The sequence below is a fragment of the Pongo abelii genome, chromosome 4 (assembly GCF_028885655.2).
Source record: "Pongo abelii isolate AG06213 chromosome 4, NHGRI_mPonAbe1-v2.0_pri, whole genome shotgun sequence".
NCBI classification, from domain to species: domain Eukaryota; kingdom Metazoa; phylum Chordata; class Mammalia; order Primates; family Hominidae; genus Pongo; species Pongo abelii.
Window position 1 is genome coordinate 127363689 of NC_071989.2, and position 15152 is coordinate 127378840.

Below are 15152 nucleotides of genomic sequence, written 5' to 3' on the forward strand. Positions count from 1 at the left end.
AGTTGAGGGTCTTACTCTGTTGCCCATGCTGGAGTCAAACTCCTGGCCTCAAGCCATCCTCCTGCCTCAGCCTCTCAAATAGCTGGGACTACAGGTGTGCACCATTTGTGCCTGGCATGCCCATTTTTTAATTGAGTTGTTTTCTTGCTATTGGGTTACTCGAGTTCTTGATATATTTTGGATATTAACTCCTTATCAGATACACAGATTGCAAATATTATTTCCCAATCCACGGCTTTTCTCTTCACTCTGCTAATTGTATTCTTTGTTATGCAGACATTTTCAGTTTGATGTAATCCCATTTGTTCATTTTTGCTTTTGTTGCCCGTCCCTTTGGTGTCATATCCAAAAAAATCATTGCCCAGACTGATGACATGTAGTTTTCCCTCTGTGTTTTCTTCTAGTAGTTTTATAATGCAGGTCTTATGTTTAAGTCTTTAATCCATTTTGACCTATTTTTGTATATGGTGTAAGGTAGTGGTCCAATTTCATTCTTCTGCATGTGGTTATCTAGTTTTCCCAGCACCATTTTTTGAAGAAACTATCCTTTCCCATTGTGTGTTCCCGGCACCTTTGACAAAAATCAATTGAGTATAAATGCATGGGTTGATTTCCACACCTTCTATTCTGTTCCATTGGTCTGTGTTTCTGTTTTTACACCAGTACCATGCTATTTTGATTACCCTAGCTTTGTAATATAGTTTGAAATCAGTTAGTGTGATGTCTCTAGGTTTGTTCTTTCATCTCAAGTTTACTTTGAGTATTTGGTGTTTCTTGGTATTCCCAATGAATTTTAGGGTTTTTTTTTTCTATTTCTGTGAAAAACGACATCAGTATTTTGATAGAGATTGCATTGAATCTGTAGATCATTTTGGATAGTTTGAATGTTTTAACAAATTAGAAATTTAACAAATTAATTTTTCCAATCTGTGAACACTGGATATCTTACCATTTATTTGTGTCTTCAAATTTTTTCATCAATATTTTACAGTTTTTATTTTAGAGCTCTTTTACCTCCTTGGTTAAATTTTTGTTTTTAATGAGATGGGGTCTTGCTGTGTTGCCCAGGCTGTTCTTAAACTCCTGAGCTCAAGTGATCCTGCCACCCCGGCCTCCCAAAGTGCTGGGATTATGGATGTGAGCCACCGGCCTGGCTGATATATTTCTAAGATTTTTTTTTTTTTTAGTAGCAATGATTAATGAGATTATTTTATTTATTTTTTAAATCAGATCAGATAATTTGTTGTTACTATATGGAAATGCCACTGCTTTTTGCGTTTTAATTTTGTATCCTTCATGTTTAATGTAGTTGTTTATTAGTTCTGTTTCTTTGGTGGAGTCTTTTGTGTTTTCTGTATGTAAGATTGTGTTGTTAGCAAATAGTGACATTTTCACTTCTTCATTTCCTATTTGGATGGCTTTTTATTTCTTTCTCTTGTCTAATTGCTCTGGCAGGGACTTCTAGTACTATCATAGTTGAGTAGAAATTGTGAGAGAGTGCATCCTTATCTTCTTTCTGATCTTAGAGGAAAAGCTTTTAAATTTTCACTGTTGGGTATGATGTTTAGCTCTGGGCTTGTCATTTATGGCCTTTATTGTGTTGAGGAACATTCCTTCTACACCTAATTTGTTGAGAGTTTTTGTCATGAAAGGATGTTGAATTTTATCAGATGCTTTTTTTGCATCTGTTGAGAGGATCATATGGTTTTGTCCTTAATTTTGTTAATATGAACAGAATGACATCAGTTAATTTGCACATGTTGAGCTAATCTTGAACCCATGGCATAATTCCTACTTGATCATAGTGGGTGATCCTTTTATTGTGCTGTTAATTTGGTTTGTTAGTATTTTGTGGAGAGTTTCACATTTGTATTTATCGGGGATAATGGCCTATAATTTTTTTTTAATTCATTTTGCCTGGCATTGGCATCAGGGAAATCCTGGTCTCATAAAAAGAGGAACTTTTCTTTCCTTTCTGTTCTTTGGAAGAGTTTAAGAAGGATTGGTGTTAGTTTTTCTTTAAATGTTTAGTAGAATTCATCTGTGATGTGATCAGATTCTAGGCTTTTCTTTTGATGGGTTGATGGGAGACTTTTTTTTTTGAGACGGAGTCTTGCTCTTGTCACCCAACGCTGGAGTGCAGCGGTGCAATCTCGGCTCACTGCAACTTCTGCCTCCGGGTTTCAAGTGATCCTCCTACTTCAGCCTCCTGAGTAGCTGGGGTATTTTTAGTAGAGACAGAATTTCGCCACGTTGGCAAGGCTGGTTTGGAACTTCTGACCTCAAGTGATCTGTCTGCCTTGGCCTCCCAAAGTGCTGGGGTTACAGGCGTGAGACACCATGCCCGGCCTGATGGGAGGCTTTGTATTACTGATTTATGTCCTTACTCATCATCAATCTGTTCTGGTATTTTATTTTTTCATATTTCAGTTCTGGCAGGTTGTCTGTGTCTAGGAAGTTATCTATTTCTTCTGGGTTATCCAATTTGTTGGCATATATCTGCATATTAATCTCTTATGATTATTTGTGGTATCAGTTGTAGTGTCTCTTCGTTAACTTCTAATTTTATTTTTAGTCTTTGGTTTATTTATTTATTGAGGTAGAGTCTTGCTCCGTTGCCCAGGCTGGAGTGCCGTGGCGCCTCGCAGCTCACTGCAACCTGTGCCTCCTGGGTCCAAGCGATTCTCCTGCCTCAGCCTCTCAAGTAGCTGGGATTACAGGCTTGCTCCACCACACCCAGCTAATTTTTGTATTTTTAGTAGAAACAGGGTTTTGCCATGTTGGCCAGGCTGGTCTCGAACTCCTGACCTCAAGTGATCTGCCTGCCTCCGTCTCCTAAAGTGCTGGGATTACAGGCATGGGCCACTGCTCCTGGCCCTTCTTTTTCTTAATCTTGCTAAGGAGTTGTCAATTATATTTATCTTTCCAGAAAACGGGAAAGTTTTTAGGGTTTTTTTCCCTGTCATTTTTCTAGTTTATACTTTATTTATTTCTCCTCTGATCTTTATTTCCTTTTTTCTGCTAACTTTGGGCTGAGTTTCTTCTATTTTTAGTTCCTTGATGTATAATAGTAGGTTGCTTATTTGACAGAGAGAGATATATATATATGGGGGGAGGCATTGAATGCTGTAATTTTCTCTCTTAGAAATGGTTTTGCTGCATCCCATAAATTTTAGCATATTCTGTTTTTGTATTTGTTTGTCTCAAGATAATTTTTAATTTCTCTTTTGATTTCTTCTTTGACTCATTGTTTTTTTCAGGAGCATGTTGTTTAATTTCCACAAATTGGTGACTTTTCCAAGATTTCTCCTGTTATTTATTTCTCGTTTCATGCTATTGTGATCAGAAAAGATACTTGACATGATTTACATACACTTGAATTTTTTAAAACTTGCTTTGTAATCTAACATAGTATCTATTCTGGGGAATATTCTTTGTGTGCACAAAAAGAATGCGTATTCTCTTGCTGTTTGGTAGAATGTTCTGTGCATGTCTTTTAGGTACATTTGGTCTGAGAGACTAAACATTCTGTCTGGATGATCTGTCCTTTGTTGAAAGTAGGGTATTGAATCCCCCTATTATTACTGTATTGTAATCTATCTCTCCCTCTAGTTTCTTTAATATTTGCTTTCGAAGTCTAAGTGCCTCTGATGTTGAGTACATATAGATTTATAATTATTAATATCCTCTGGATGAATTGACCCCTTTATCATTATGTAACATACTTCTTTGTCTCCTTTTACAGTTTTTGACTTAAAGTCTATTTTGTCTAAGTATAGCTACCCCCATTCTCTTTCGGTTTCTATTTGAGTAGGATTTATTAAACAAGAATAAATTTATTTTAATTTTCCTCTATATATTCAAGTAGTTCACTGAACTTTTTAAGTGGATTATTCCAAATATTCGTCAGTCATTTCATAGATCTGTTTCCTTTGGGTTCATTATTGGAAATTTATTAGTTTGTTTTTGAGATATAATGATTCCCTGATTCTTCACCATTCTCATGTATTTGCTTTGGGGTCTGCTCATTTGAGGAGACAGCAACTTCTTCTGGGCTTTATAGGTGATTTCTGGCCAAGATAGAGCTTCACTATTAAATCTAGCCTCTGATTATGCGTGGTTCAGCCTGAAATGACCCCAGGGAGGCAGGGCTTGCGGTTGGTTTCTCTAGGTGGCTAGACCCCTGCCTTTAGGTTCTGAGGTTGGATGTTGCTACTCTCTAGGTTCTGCTGTCTGGCAAGACCACTGGCTGGTCTCTGCTGTCAGTCAGAGCTGCTGGCTGGGCACTGTGATAGTCTCTAATTGGGCTGTGTCACAGGATGTGTTCTCTGGCCAGGCAGTATTATCGTTTGGGTTCTGAAGTTGGGCAGGGTTGCAGGCTGGCCCCGAGGTTAGGCAGAGTTGTTATTCCAGATGGACAGATTCAGAGGCTGTGTTTTATAGAAATGCGTGTTTGAAGCTTGCCCTCCTGCCTGAACGGAACCTTGGCGTGAGGCCTGGGGCTGGGCCAAGCCCCTGTTTGGCCTCCCAGGTTGGGCAGGCCTGTCCTCTAAGGAAGTACACAGTGATCGGTGTCTCCCTGCCTGGGTAGGACCTGGGAGTGGTGTTTGAGGCTGAGCGAAGCCACTGTTTGAACTCTCTGGTTGGGCAGGTCTAGCCCCTGAGCTTTGCTGAAATATGCTGAGGTAGGTGTCTACCAGTCTGGGCGGGGCTTTGGGGTGGGCTCTGAGGCTGAATGTGGAGGTTGGCCAAATAAGGACTGAAGCCAGGTTGAATTTTTTACCATACTTCTGGAAGCAACCAGCTTGACTTTGCAGGTAAGATATGCTATTGGCTGTTACCTCTAAGTGGATGCTACCACTGGCAGGAACACAGAGCTACCACCAACATCTGTAGGCTAGTTGCTATAAGGTCTACCTCCTTTCTTTGTTTCTACCCAACACCAGATGATCTAGCTGTGACATTGCCCACATTGTTTCCCTTGAGGGGAGACCAGCGTGAGCTTCCTGGGAAACATTTTAGAACACTGGGGAAGCTCAATGTCTGACCGTGGCTTTCTTTTCCCACTGTACAAACTGTGGATCTAGGGAATTTTCTTCTTGTCCCGCAAATCAGCTTGGATGGGAACAGATGGTGTGCTCGAAGTGAGACTGTTACTCTTACCCTTCTACTGCAGTTTTTGTTTGGTTCTGTGGTCCTCGCAGGTGTCTCAGCTCATTCCCAAGTTTGGGGGTAAAATGGCATTTTCTAGTCTGTGGCTAGTTGCTACTTAAACTCTCTTTGTGCGGGGGTGTCTGTCTTTTGGGGCTTCTATAACAAATAGACTGGTTAATTTATAAATAGGAACAATTTATTTTTCATATTTCTGCAGGCTGGGAAGTCCAAGATCAAGACACCAGCAAATTTGGTGTCTGGTAAGGGCTTGATCTCTGCTCCATAGTTGACACCTTGTTACTACATCCTTAAATGATGGAACTGGTAAAAAGGACTACCTATTTCCCTTGATCCTTTTTATAAGGACGTTAATCCCATTCACGAGGGCAATGCCTAGTTATCTCCTTAAGGCTGTGCCTCTTAATGCTGTTACATTGCAGGTTAAGTTTCAACATGAAATCTGAAGGGATATAAATATGCAAATCATAGCAAGGAATGAAACCTGGGACTTCTTTTCCTGTCATCTTACTGATGTCTAAATCAGATTCTTTAATTATTTATGAAAATGTATTGAAGTTGCTGGAGAGAGAACAGGAATCCAAAAATTTGATTTAGAATAATAGTCCATTCACAATGTAGGGTTTTTTTGTTTTGTTTTTATCTTTCATTTATTTTCAAAGTGTTCCGTATAGAAAGCATTTCACATTGCTTGGCATGGGAGGTGATTCCTTGCTTGGCCTAGGTTAAAAATTTGAGGTCATGTATCTCAAAGCCACATGCTATAATTAATCATTTACTTTACCTAGTAATGCTAAACAAAATGTATTATGAAAAGTGAAAATAGAAGCTGAGCAATAAACATGTGTAGGCCACTGGGGAGAGAATTACTGACATAAATGATGTTGTATAAATATACAAATATCTTATTAATATGGCGATATGGAGTAATAATTACTGTGTGCCAGATTCTATTCTAAATTTTATAACTATATTATTTAATTATCAAAACTATGTTATAAGATAGTTCCATGATTATTTGCATTTTTACATACAGAGAAATTGAGGCATTAAAAGACAACATAACTTATCCAAAGATTATATGAATATATTATGCTGGTACAAAAGCAATTGTAGTTTTTGCTTTTTTTAATGGCAGAAACCACCTGCAATTACTTTTGTACCAACTTAATACTCAACAATAGAGCTGGAATTTATTTTTGTTTTTATTTTCATTTTTGAGTTCTGTTGCTGAGGCTGGAGTGCAGTGGCACGATCTTGACTCACTGCCACCTCTACCTCCCCGGTTCAAGTGATTCTTCTGCCTCAGCTTCTTGAGTAGCTGAGATTACGGGCACATACCACCATGCCCAGCTAATTGTATGGTTTTGTTTTGTTTTGTTTTGTTTTCAAGACAGAGTCTCACTCTGTTGCCCAGGCTGGAGTGCAGTGGCACAATCTCGGCTCACTGCAACCTCTGCCTCCTGGGTTCACACCATTCTCCTGCCTCAGCCTACGGAGTAGCTGGGACTACCACGCCTGGCTAATGTTTTGTATTTTTAGTAGAGATGGGGTTTCGCCGTGTTAGCCAGGATGGTCTCGATCTCCTGACCTCGTGATCCGCCTGCCTCGGCCTCCCAAAGTGCTGGGATTACAGGCATGAGCCACCGCGCCCGGCCTAATTGTCTGTTTTTGAAGTAGAGACAGGGTTTCACCATGTTGGCCAGACTGGTCTCGAACTTCTGACCTCAAGTCATCCACCCACCTAGGCCTCCCAAAGTGCTGGGATTACAGGCGTAAGCCACCGCACCCGGCTAGAGTTGGAATTTAATGTATGCATTATGATTCTGGAGTCTTTGCAGTGCTATTCCTAATTCATCAACCTGAACTGCTTACTTGATTTTTTTTTATTAATTCCGTGGAATTACATCCACAAAACAAATGTTGACCAAACGAAGGTGAAAAGCAGCTTTGAAGATAGAAATATATCAACATAAAATAATGCTTTAAGTGTTTCTCATTTTTTAAAAAGGATCAGAAATACATCAGCACAGTGGAATTTGCCATAAGCATTTTTTCTTTTCCTTTCAAAAAATATGCTATTTTTGCAAAACATATATATGCTCATTGGTTATTTGAACAATATTGATATAGTTATTTGAAGAAGGAAAAACTTAAAAAAGCCCATATTTCCAATCTTAAACTGTGAGTCTCATAGAAGTTTACACATTTATATTGAAAATATGGAACATACATTTCTGATAATCATATAAGCATATTTATAATTCTTATAAACATCATTTTTTACATTTCTTCAGGCCTGTCTACAAGTCATTTTGCTTGGGCATTTCACTCAGTAGCAGAAGAAGAACTGCTGAACATGTTGCCAGCCATGCAGAAAGATGATCCCACTTGGTCTGAACTAAGAGCTATGGGTGTGGGGTGGTGGGTCCGGAATACCCGCATCTTACGCAAATGCATAGAAAAAGTAAGTGTTTTATTTTGGTGTATAAGTGAATTAATATTTTTTGGACATTTCTTTAAATGGCATTTCCTATCTTCTCTGCCATTACTCCCTCTTGTTTTTGAAGCAGCAAAAGGCTTTTGAATAGTCTTTATATTTCATTTATAACGTGTTTCAAAATATCTAAAGTTTTAAAATGTGTATTCTAATTCCCAGGTTTTTAATTGACACACTTGTTAGTAGTATATGTCTGATTTTTACAAAATAATATATGTATATGTTTAGAAAAATTTAAAAATAGTATGGAAGAACTTGTAATGAAAGGCAATAGTCCTATTATTCTCTGTATCCATTGAAGCCACCACTGTAAGTCACTTTTGTTATTATTTTATATATAAATGCACGCATTATTCATATACATATTTTTAAAATTTTATTAAACCTTCAGCGGATATGTGCCAGCCTTGCATATGAAAGAAATTACTTGTTCAAAACTGTTTCTGTGAAATTTTGATCAATATTTTTTGATTATAGGTAGCTAAAGCAGCCTTTTATAGAAAGAATGATCCTTTAGATGCTGCCATTTTTTACCTTGCAATGAAAAAGAAAGCTGTGATTTGGGGATTATATAGGTAGGTAAAAAAAAAAAAAGGGTGCTTCAATGTGAAAACCTGTTCATAAGAAGTAAATGAATGAAGTAAGATTTGTTGTTCTTGTTGATGTTGATTCATGTAGATTCTTAGTTGTTTTGTATTTAAAAGAGATTTCATAAGGAAAAAGCCCCAAGTGTTTTTCAGAGTGGAAGAAACCTGATGAGGTCAGTTTAATTTGTTTTCAGATTTATCAGTCCAGAAACAATATTTTGCTTAAGAACTTCTCATTATGCTCCTATAAAACAAAGGTAATGTATTAGTCCGTTTTCATGTTGCTAATAAAGACATACCCAAGACTGGGCAATTTACAAAAGAAAGAGGTTTATTGGACTTAACAGTTCCACGTGGCTGGGAAGGCCTCACAATCATGGCAGAAGGTGAAAGGCATGTCTCACATGGCAGCAGACAAGACAAAACAGATCTTGTGCAGGGAAACTCCTGTTTGTAAAACCAACAAGTCTCTTGAGGCTTATTCACTGTCACAAGAATAGCATGGGAAAGACTTGCCCCGATGATTCAATTACCTCCCACTGGGTCCCTCCCACAGCATTTGAGAATTCAAGATGAGATTTGGGTGGGGACACGCCAAACCATATCAGGTAACTAAACCAGAAACTTACACTTTGGACAGGGAAGAAGATGAATTAAATGGTGGAGTCTGGAACAGGCATTTACCTCTGCACTATGGGCCAGCTTACCCCACAAAACTATCTCCTTCCTGTGGGCCCCACCTTCTTTCTGAGCTGAATTCACTTAGAATTTTTCTCTCTCACTTCTGAGCAAGACTGGTGAACGTGATTATCATAAATAGTTCATCATTTGTTTTGAGTTTATTTCCAGATGACCCACATGAACAGCAAAATCTGTTTCCCCTTTGGGGGAAAAATCATGATAACAAATCGGTTTTCTAAGAGACTTGATGATTTACGGTTGTTTTGATTCAAGGCACGTTCTTTAGATTTTTATCTCTTAGGTCATTCTCAGATGGCAGGGGTGAAAAGATACTGATGAGTTTCAATGGTGGCACACAAGTTAATATAAATCAAACATTTTGCATGGATTTAAAAATAATTTTCACAGTCCTGCTAATGTAGTTTTCTTTGTATTTAGAAAGAAACATTTTTTGTAATCTCTGAGACTTATATAACAAATATTTACCTAATATAATTTTTACTGGGAAAAGAAGCAGATACATAGTAAGTTATGAACTGGCAGATGTTTCTATTTAGACTTAGCCAAATCCTAACTTTAGAAAATTGATTCTGATGTAAAAAAAATTGTATTCCAAAATTTTCACATCATTTTTTTTCCTTTATAGAGCTGAAAAAAACACCAGGATGACACAGTTTTTTGGACACAATTTTGAGGATGAGAGGTGGCGTAAAGCAGCTTTAAAGAATGCTTTTTCTTTGCTAGGCAAACAAAGATTTGAACATTCTGCAGCATTTTTTCTTTTAGCTGGTTGCCTCAGAGATGCAATTGAGGTAATGAGTGAAATTTAAATAGGAAAGAATAGCAATGTCATCTTTTAAAGCTCCATAGTGCTTAAATTTTTATTTTTTTAAATTCAACTTTATTGGAAATAACACAAGGCCAAATATCTGAAATAACTGTTAATATTTAATAAAGACATTTAAAAATTTGACTGTTAACTTGAACGGTATTTATACAGAATTAAGATTAACCAAATGGTGTTTGTTAGTTGGTAGAGATAGGTAATTGATTTGACTCTTAAGAATATTCAAAAAATTAAAAGGTTTGTCCTACCAGTTTAAACATATTTGAACCCCATATCTGGCTCTGTATTATTTGATGAATGTTAGAAAATCCTTAACTGATTATTTCTTAGTAAACCTTAAAAAAATTATGAATATTTAAGATATAACATTTCTGTCTCAAATTGCCCTTTTGCTCGGAGTTTCATACAAGTAATTCAAAACAACCTTTTAATATGGAGACTAAAGTCTCCAGGGGCGGATGGAGAATAGTAGAGGTTCAAGACAAAAATAAAATAATATAGCTTAAATTGACATCATTTAAATTATCCATTGTTTCCTCATTTAGTTTAAGTTTTGCACATATGTATGTATATATTTAGTACTAGAAGGTAGGTTTGCAGTTATTAAATGTTGTCAAGTAGATTTGCTAAAAGCAAGCAGCATATGTTTTGTTTCTCATCCTTCTTTGCTAATTTTGGATATTTATAAGGCTTTATATTTTTCTAGTTATTAGTTAGTTAACTGAATTTATCCTAAAATGAAACCTGCTTCTGCTTATTTAAAAACAATATTTTTTTTAAAGGTATGTCTTGAGAAATTGAATGACGTTCAGTTGGCTCTTGTAATAGCAAGACTCTATGAGTCTGAATTTGATACATCTGCAGCATATAAATCTATTTTACGTAAAAAAGTTTTGGGAATCGATTCTCCTGACAGTGAACTGTGTTCATTGAACATAAATATGCATCACGATCCTTTTCTTCGGAGCATGGCATATTGGATTTTGGAAGATTATAGTGGTGCTCTGGAAACATTAATAAAGCAACCTATCAGAGAGAATGATGGTAAGCTGCACGTCTAAGATGTTAATGATTAAGAGTATTATTGGTAATTGCTACATGTGCAGATCACTCTATTAGGTAGTAAGGGTAATACAAACAAATTGAATTCATGGTCTTTATAACAGTTTTTGGTTGGTTCGTTGGTTTTTTCCTCCAGAAAGATAAATCCTTTGAAAACAACATTGGATTTTCTGTTTTTACAAAATAGATTTACATAAATATTGAACATAAATATTGTCAACACTTGAATATAAACATTTTGAAGAAATACTGCTATAAAGCCAGTTTTTAAATCTTAGGTTGAATTTAGTGTGTTTGTCAATCAGTTTTAGAATTCTTACAGTGAAAAATGTGTTCAGTGTAAAAAAAAGTGATGTGATTAGAAAATCTTTAGCTAGATAAACTTTTGACTGTCTTGTTATGAACTGGTAGAGCTTATGTACTCTTTTGAGTCTACTAGTACCTTTTCTTTTAGAAATCCTCTTTGCTAAAGCTTTCTTAGAGGCCAGTATAAAATGGAATTCTTTATATAGATGCATATAAAAATAAGATTTACTTTTCAGATATTTTTTCATAGATTGAATTGTGTTTGGTAGCTGATAAAATAGGTATTATATTATTTGGAATACTAATTGGAAAAGGGTCTAGTTCATAGATTTTTATGTGCTATCATTTAATGAGGAAGTGGCCTTTGCCTTACTTTCTAAACCTTTGAGAAAGGTGTGTGACTCATTTGTTTAAGTCTCCTAGCCATTTAAGCTAAAGATTTTCAAACTAGCCTCTATGTAATGGAGGGAAAATGTAAATGCCTTTTCCAGCCACTTTCTTTTTTTAGTGTTTTTATTTAAAAAAAAAAAAAAAATTTAGTCACCATTTCTTGCTTTGTTGCCCTGGTTCATCTCAAACACCTGGCATCTAGCTGTCCTCCCACCTCAGCCTCCCAAAGTCTGGAATTACAGGCATGAGCTACTGTGCCTGGCCCCCTTTCCCTTTCCCTTTCCCTTCCTCTTTCCTTTTCTCTTTTCTTTTCTCTTTTCTTTCTTCTTTCTTTTTCTTCTTTCTTGAGATGGAGTCTCACTCTCACCCAGGCTGGAGTGCAGTGGTGCTATCTCACCTCACTGCAGCTTCCACCTCCCAAGCTCAAGCAATCTTCCCACCCCAGCCTCCTGAGTAGCAGGGACCACAGGTGTGTGCCACCATGCCCAGCTAATTTTTTTGTATTTTTGCTGGAGATGGGGTTTCACCATGTTGCCCAGGGTGGTCTTGAACTCCTGAGCTCAAAGTGCTGGGATTACAGGCATGAGCCACCACACCCGGCCCTGGCCCACTTTCTTATACTTACACATATTCATGTAAAAATTGTATTTTGATTTGGGACTAGTACATTTTTACATACTTTTATTATGAATTAAACTTGTATTCTTCTAGAAGAATATTGCAAAAAATAATAGCGACTTGGACCAGAATGATTGGAATGGAGGCAGAGAGATGTGGTTGGATTTGGGATATGATTTTAAGATTGATTACGTAGGACTGGATTTGATAAGGAGTGTAAAGGAATTAGGAGTCAAAGGTAACTCAGCTTTTTAGATTGAACAATAGGTAGATGATATGGGGAAGAATTGTTTTAGATCATGAAGCTTTCTCTGATAAGGTGAACTTTGAGCAGAGAACTGGTTGAAATGAGTGAGTTAATCAGTGTAGATATAGGTAAAGAGTGGTTTGGGTCAAGGGCACACTAAATAAAAAGGCCCCAAAGCAAGAGTTTATACACGTAAGTAAAAATGAAACGTAGGCCTTTGGATATAGGAGTTTAGGTTTTCAGTGTGAAGTTGGGACTGGAGATAGAAATGATGTCCAAGTTATCAGCGTGTAGATGTTATTGAAAGTCATGGGACTATATGAATTCAACTCAGGGAATATAGATAGAAAATAAGTCAGCAGTTGAACCCTAGGAGACTCTCAGCGTTCAAAGGTAGAGAAGATGAGGAGGACTAGCAAAGCAGACTGAGGAGAAGTGTTCAGGGAAGTACAAGAAAAAGAACTAAGAGTCTATAACTGGATGTTTTAAATTATCCTAGAATATTACCTGAAGAGATTTGTTTCAATGGGAAAGCAGCATAATCTTTGTTTTCCTACTTTGTTAGAACATGTTCATTATAAATGTGTTGTTGTCTCTTCAGTGCCGTGGATCATTGTGGCCTATTAGTAAAATTTTGTTAAAAGACTGTGGATAAAGGTGTCATAGTAGATAGAGAAAAGACACTACAATACAAACACACAGTTCATAACTTTTCTTGGCTCATAAAATGAATTTACTTTCAGATCAAGTTTTATCATCCTGTAATCCTACAGTTTTTAATTTCTACAATTATCTGAGAACACATCCTCTTTTGCTGAAACGTCATTTTGGATCATCTGATACATTTTCCACACATATGAGTCTAACAGGAAAAAGTGGACTGGCAGGAACAATTAATTTAAGTGAAAGACGATTATTTTTTACCACTGCCAGTGCTCATTTAAAAGCTGGCTGCCCAATGTTGGCTTTGGAAGTATTATCAAAGATGCCTAAAGTCATCAAGAAAACAAGACCTTTTTATAGAGCTTCTGGTTTTCTGGATACTAGTAAAGACTGTTCTCCTTCTTCTCCATTAAAGTTGGATGCAAGGGAAGATAAGTCTTCTGCTATTGATTGGTCACAGTCACTGATAAATGGTTTTGGATCTTCTTCAGAGGGTTCCTCAGAGAAGCAATCAAACTCCACTCTTTCTTTTGACTGGAGCCAACCAAGTGTTGTGTTTCAGGATGACTCTTTAGAGTTAAAATGGGACAGTGATAATGATGAAGAAAATGAGGATGTCCCTATTTCAATGAAAGAACTAAAACCTTTACAGAGAAAAACAGATAAAAAATTGGATGACATAAGTTCTAACTACACAGAATCTTTCAGCACACTAGATGAAAATGACCTTTTAAATCCATCAGAAGATATAATTGCAGTTCAGTTAAAATTTAGAGCGTGTTTAAAGATTCTCACAGTAGAACTTCGTACTTTATCTACCGGCTATGAAATAGATGGTGGAAAATTGCGTTACCAACTATACCACTGGCTTGAAAAAGAGGTGATAGCTCTTCAGAGGACTTGTGACTTTTGCTCAGATGCTGAAGAACTACAGTCTGCATTTGGCAGAAATGAAGATGAATTTGGATTAAATGAGGATGCTGAAGATTTGCCTCACCAAACAAAAGTGAAACAACTGAGAGAAAATTTTCAGGAAAAAAGACAGTGGCTCTTGAAGTATCAGTCACTTTTGAGAATGTTTCTTAGTTACTGCATACTTCATGGATCCCATGGTGGGGGTCTTGCATCTGTAAGAATGGAATTGATTTTGCTTTTGCAAGAATCTCAGCAGGTATGTAATTTACTTGATAGTCAAAAATAGTACATGTCTAAAACTGTTTTTGGTGTTTCTTTTTTGGTTTTGAATACTAAGACTTGATTTTCTTCATTACAGTTGCTTTAGGGAATGCTCCCTTTTGTGTGGTCCTTCATATTATGAATTAGTAGAGTATTTATAGTAGTTTCAGATGATTCAGTATCAGGCCTTATGACCTGCTTAATTCACACTCCAAAGTGTTGTCTGAATGCCTTGTAGGGTGACAGACTTCTTATTGCAAGAGGATATTGTCTTATTTTTTTTTTCCCTCTCTGTGCCCCTCAATTTCTTATTTTTAAATATTATTATTGGAATGCTGACTTCTTCACATCCCTTCTAAGTTTGTATTATGCTTTTATTTTTTAATTGTTTTGAAGTGTTTTAAAGAGCCCTTGATTTACTGAAGTAATGGTTTGTAACTGTAAATAGCTGGTTAACCTTTTATCCCTCTTTGTTTTTAAGGAAACATCAGAACCACTGTTTTCTAGCCCTCTGTCAGAGCAAACCTCAGTGCCTCTCCTCTTTGCTTGTACAGCCAATGCCAAAACAGTAGTTGCCAATCCATTATTGCACCTTAGTAATCTGACACATGATATTCTTCATGCCATAGTAAACTTTGATTCACCACCCCACCCTGATATCCAAAGCAATAAAGTAAGTATGCTTGGTTTCAAGCTTTTAATTCGTCTATACAATGATAAAATTACAAGATAAATATTAAGGTTTTTTTTTAAGTAATTTTAAACATCAGACTAAGCATAGCAGTTGTTACATTGTCAAGTTTATGTTGACTCCTATTAAAGAAATCTGGTTGTAGACTGGCTTATCTTACTCATGTTACTTACACCCAATAGAGTTCTTGAATTTTTTATCACAATGCCTAG

The 15152-nt window shown here is 36.6% G+C and overlaps 1 protein-coding gene across 11 annotated transcripts in view; it reads left to right on the forward strand.

Moving 5' to 3' along the window:
• DMXL1 (Dmx like 1) overlaps positions 1–15152 on the forward strand; it is a 196632-nt gene that overhangs the window by 93731 nt on the left and 87749 nt on the right. For all 11 annotated transcript variants that reach the window (XM_054555852.2, XM_054555854.2, XM_054555853.2 and 8 more), the window contains 6 exons: positions 7470–7639; positions 8150–8247; positions 9587–9752; positions 10570–10831; positions 13154–14244; positions 14731–14922. In XM_054555852.2, the coding sequence (XP_054411827.1) occupies positions 7470–7639; positions 8150–8247; positions 9587–9752; positions 10570–10831; positions 13154–14244; positions 14731–14922 (1979 nt within the window). The remainder of the gene's footprint in view (positions 1–7469; positions 7640–8149; positions 8248–9586; positions 9753–10569; positions 10832–13153; positions 14245–14730; positions 14923–15152) is intronic.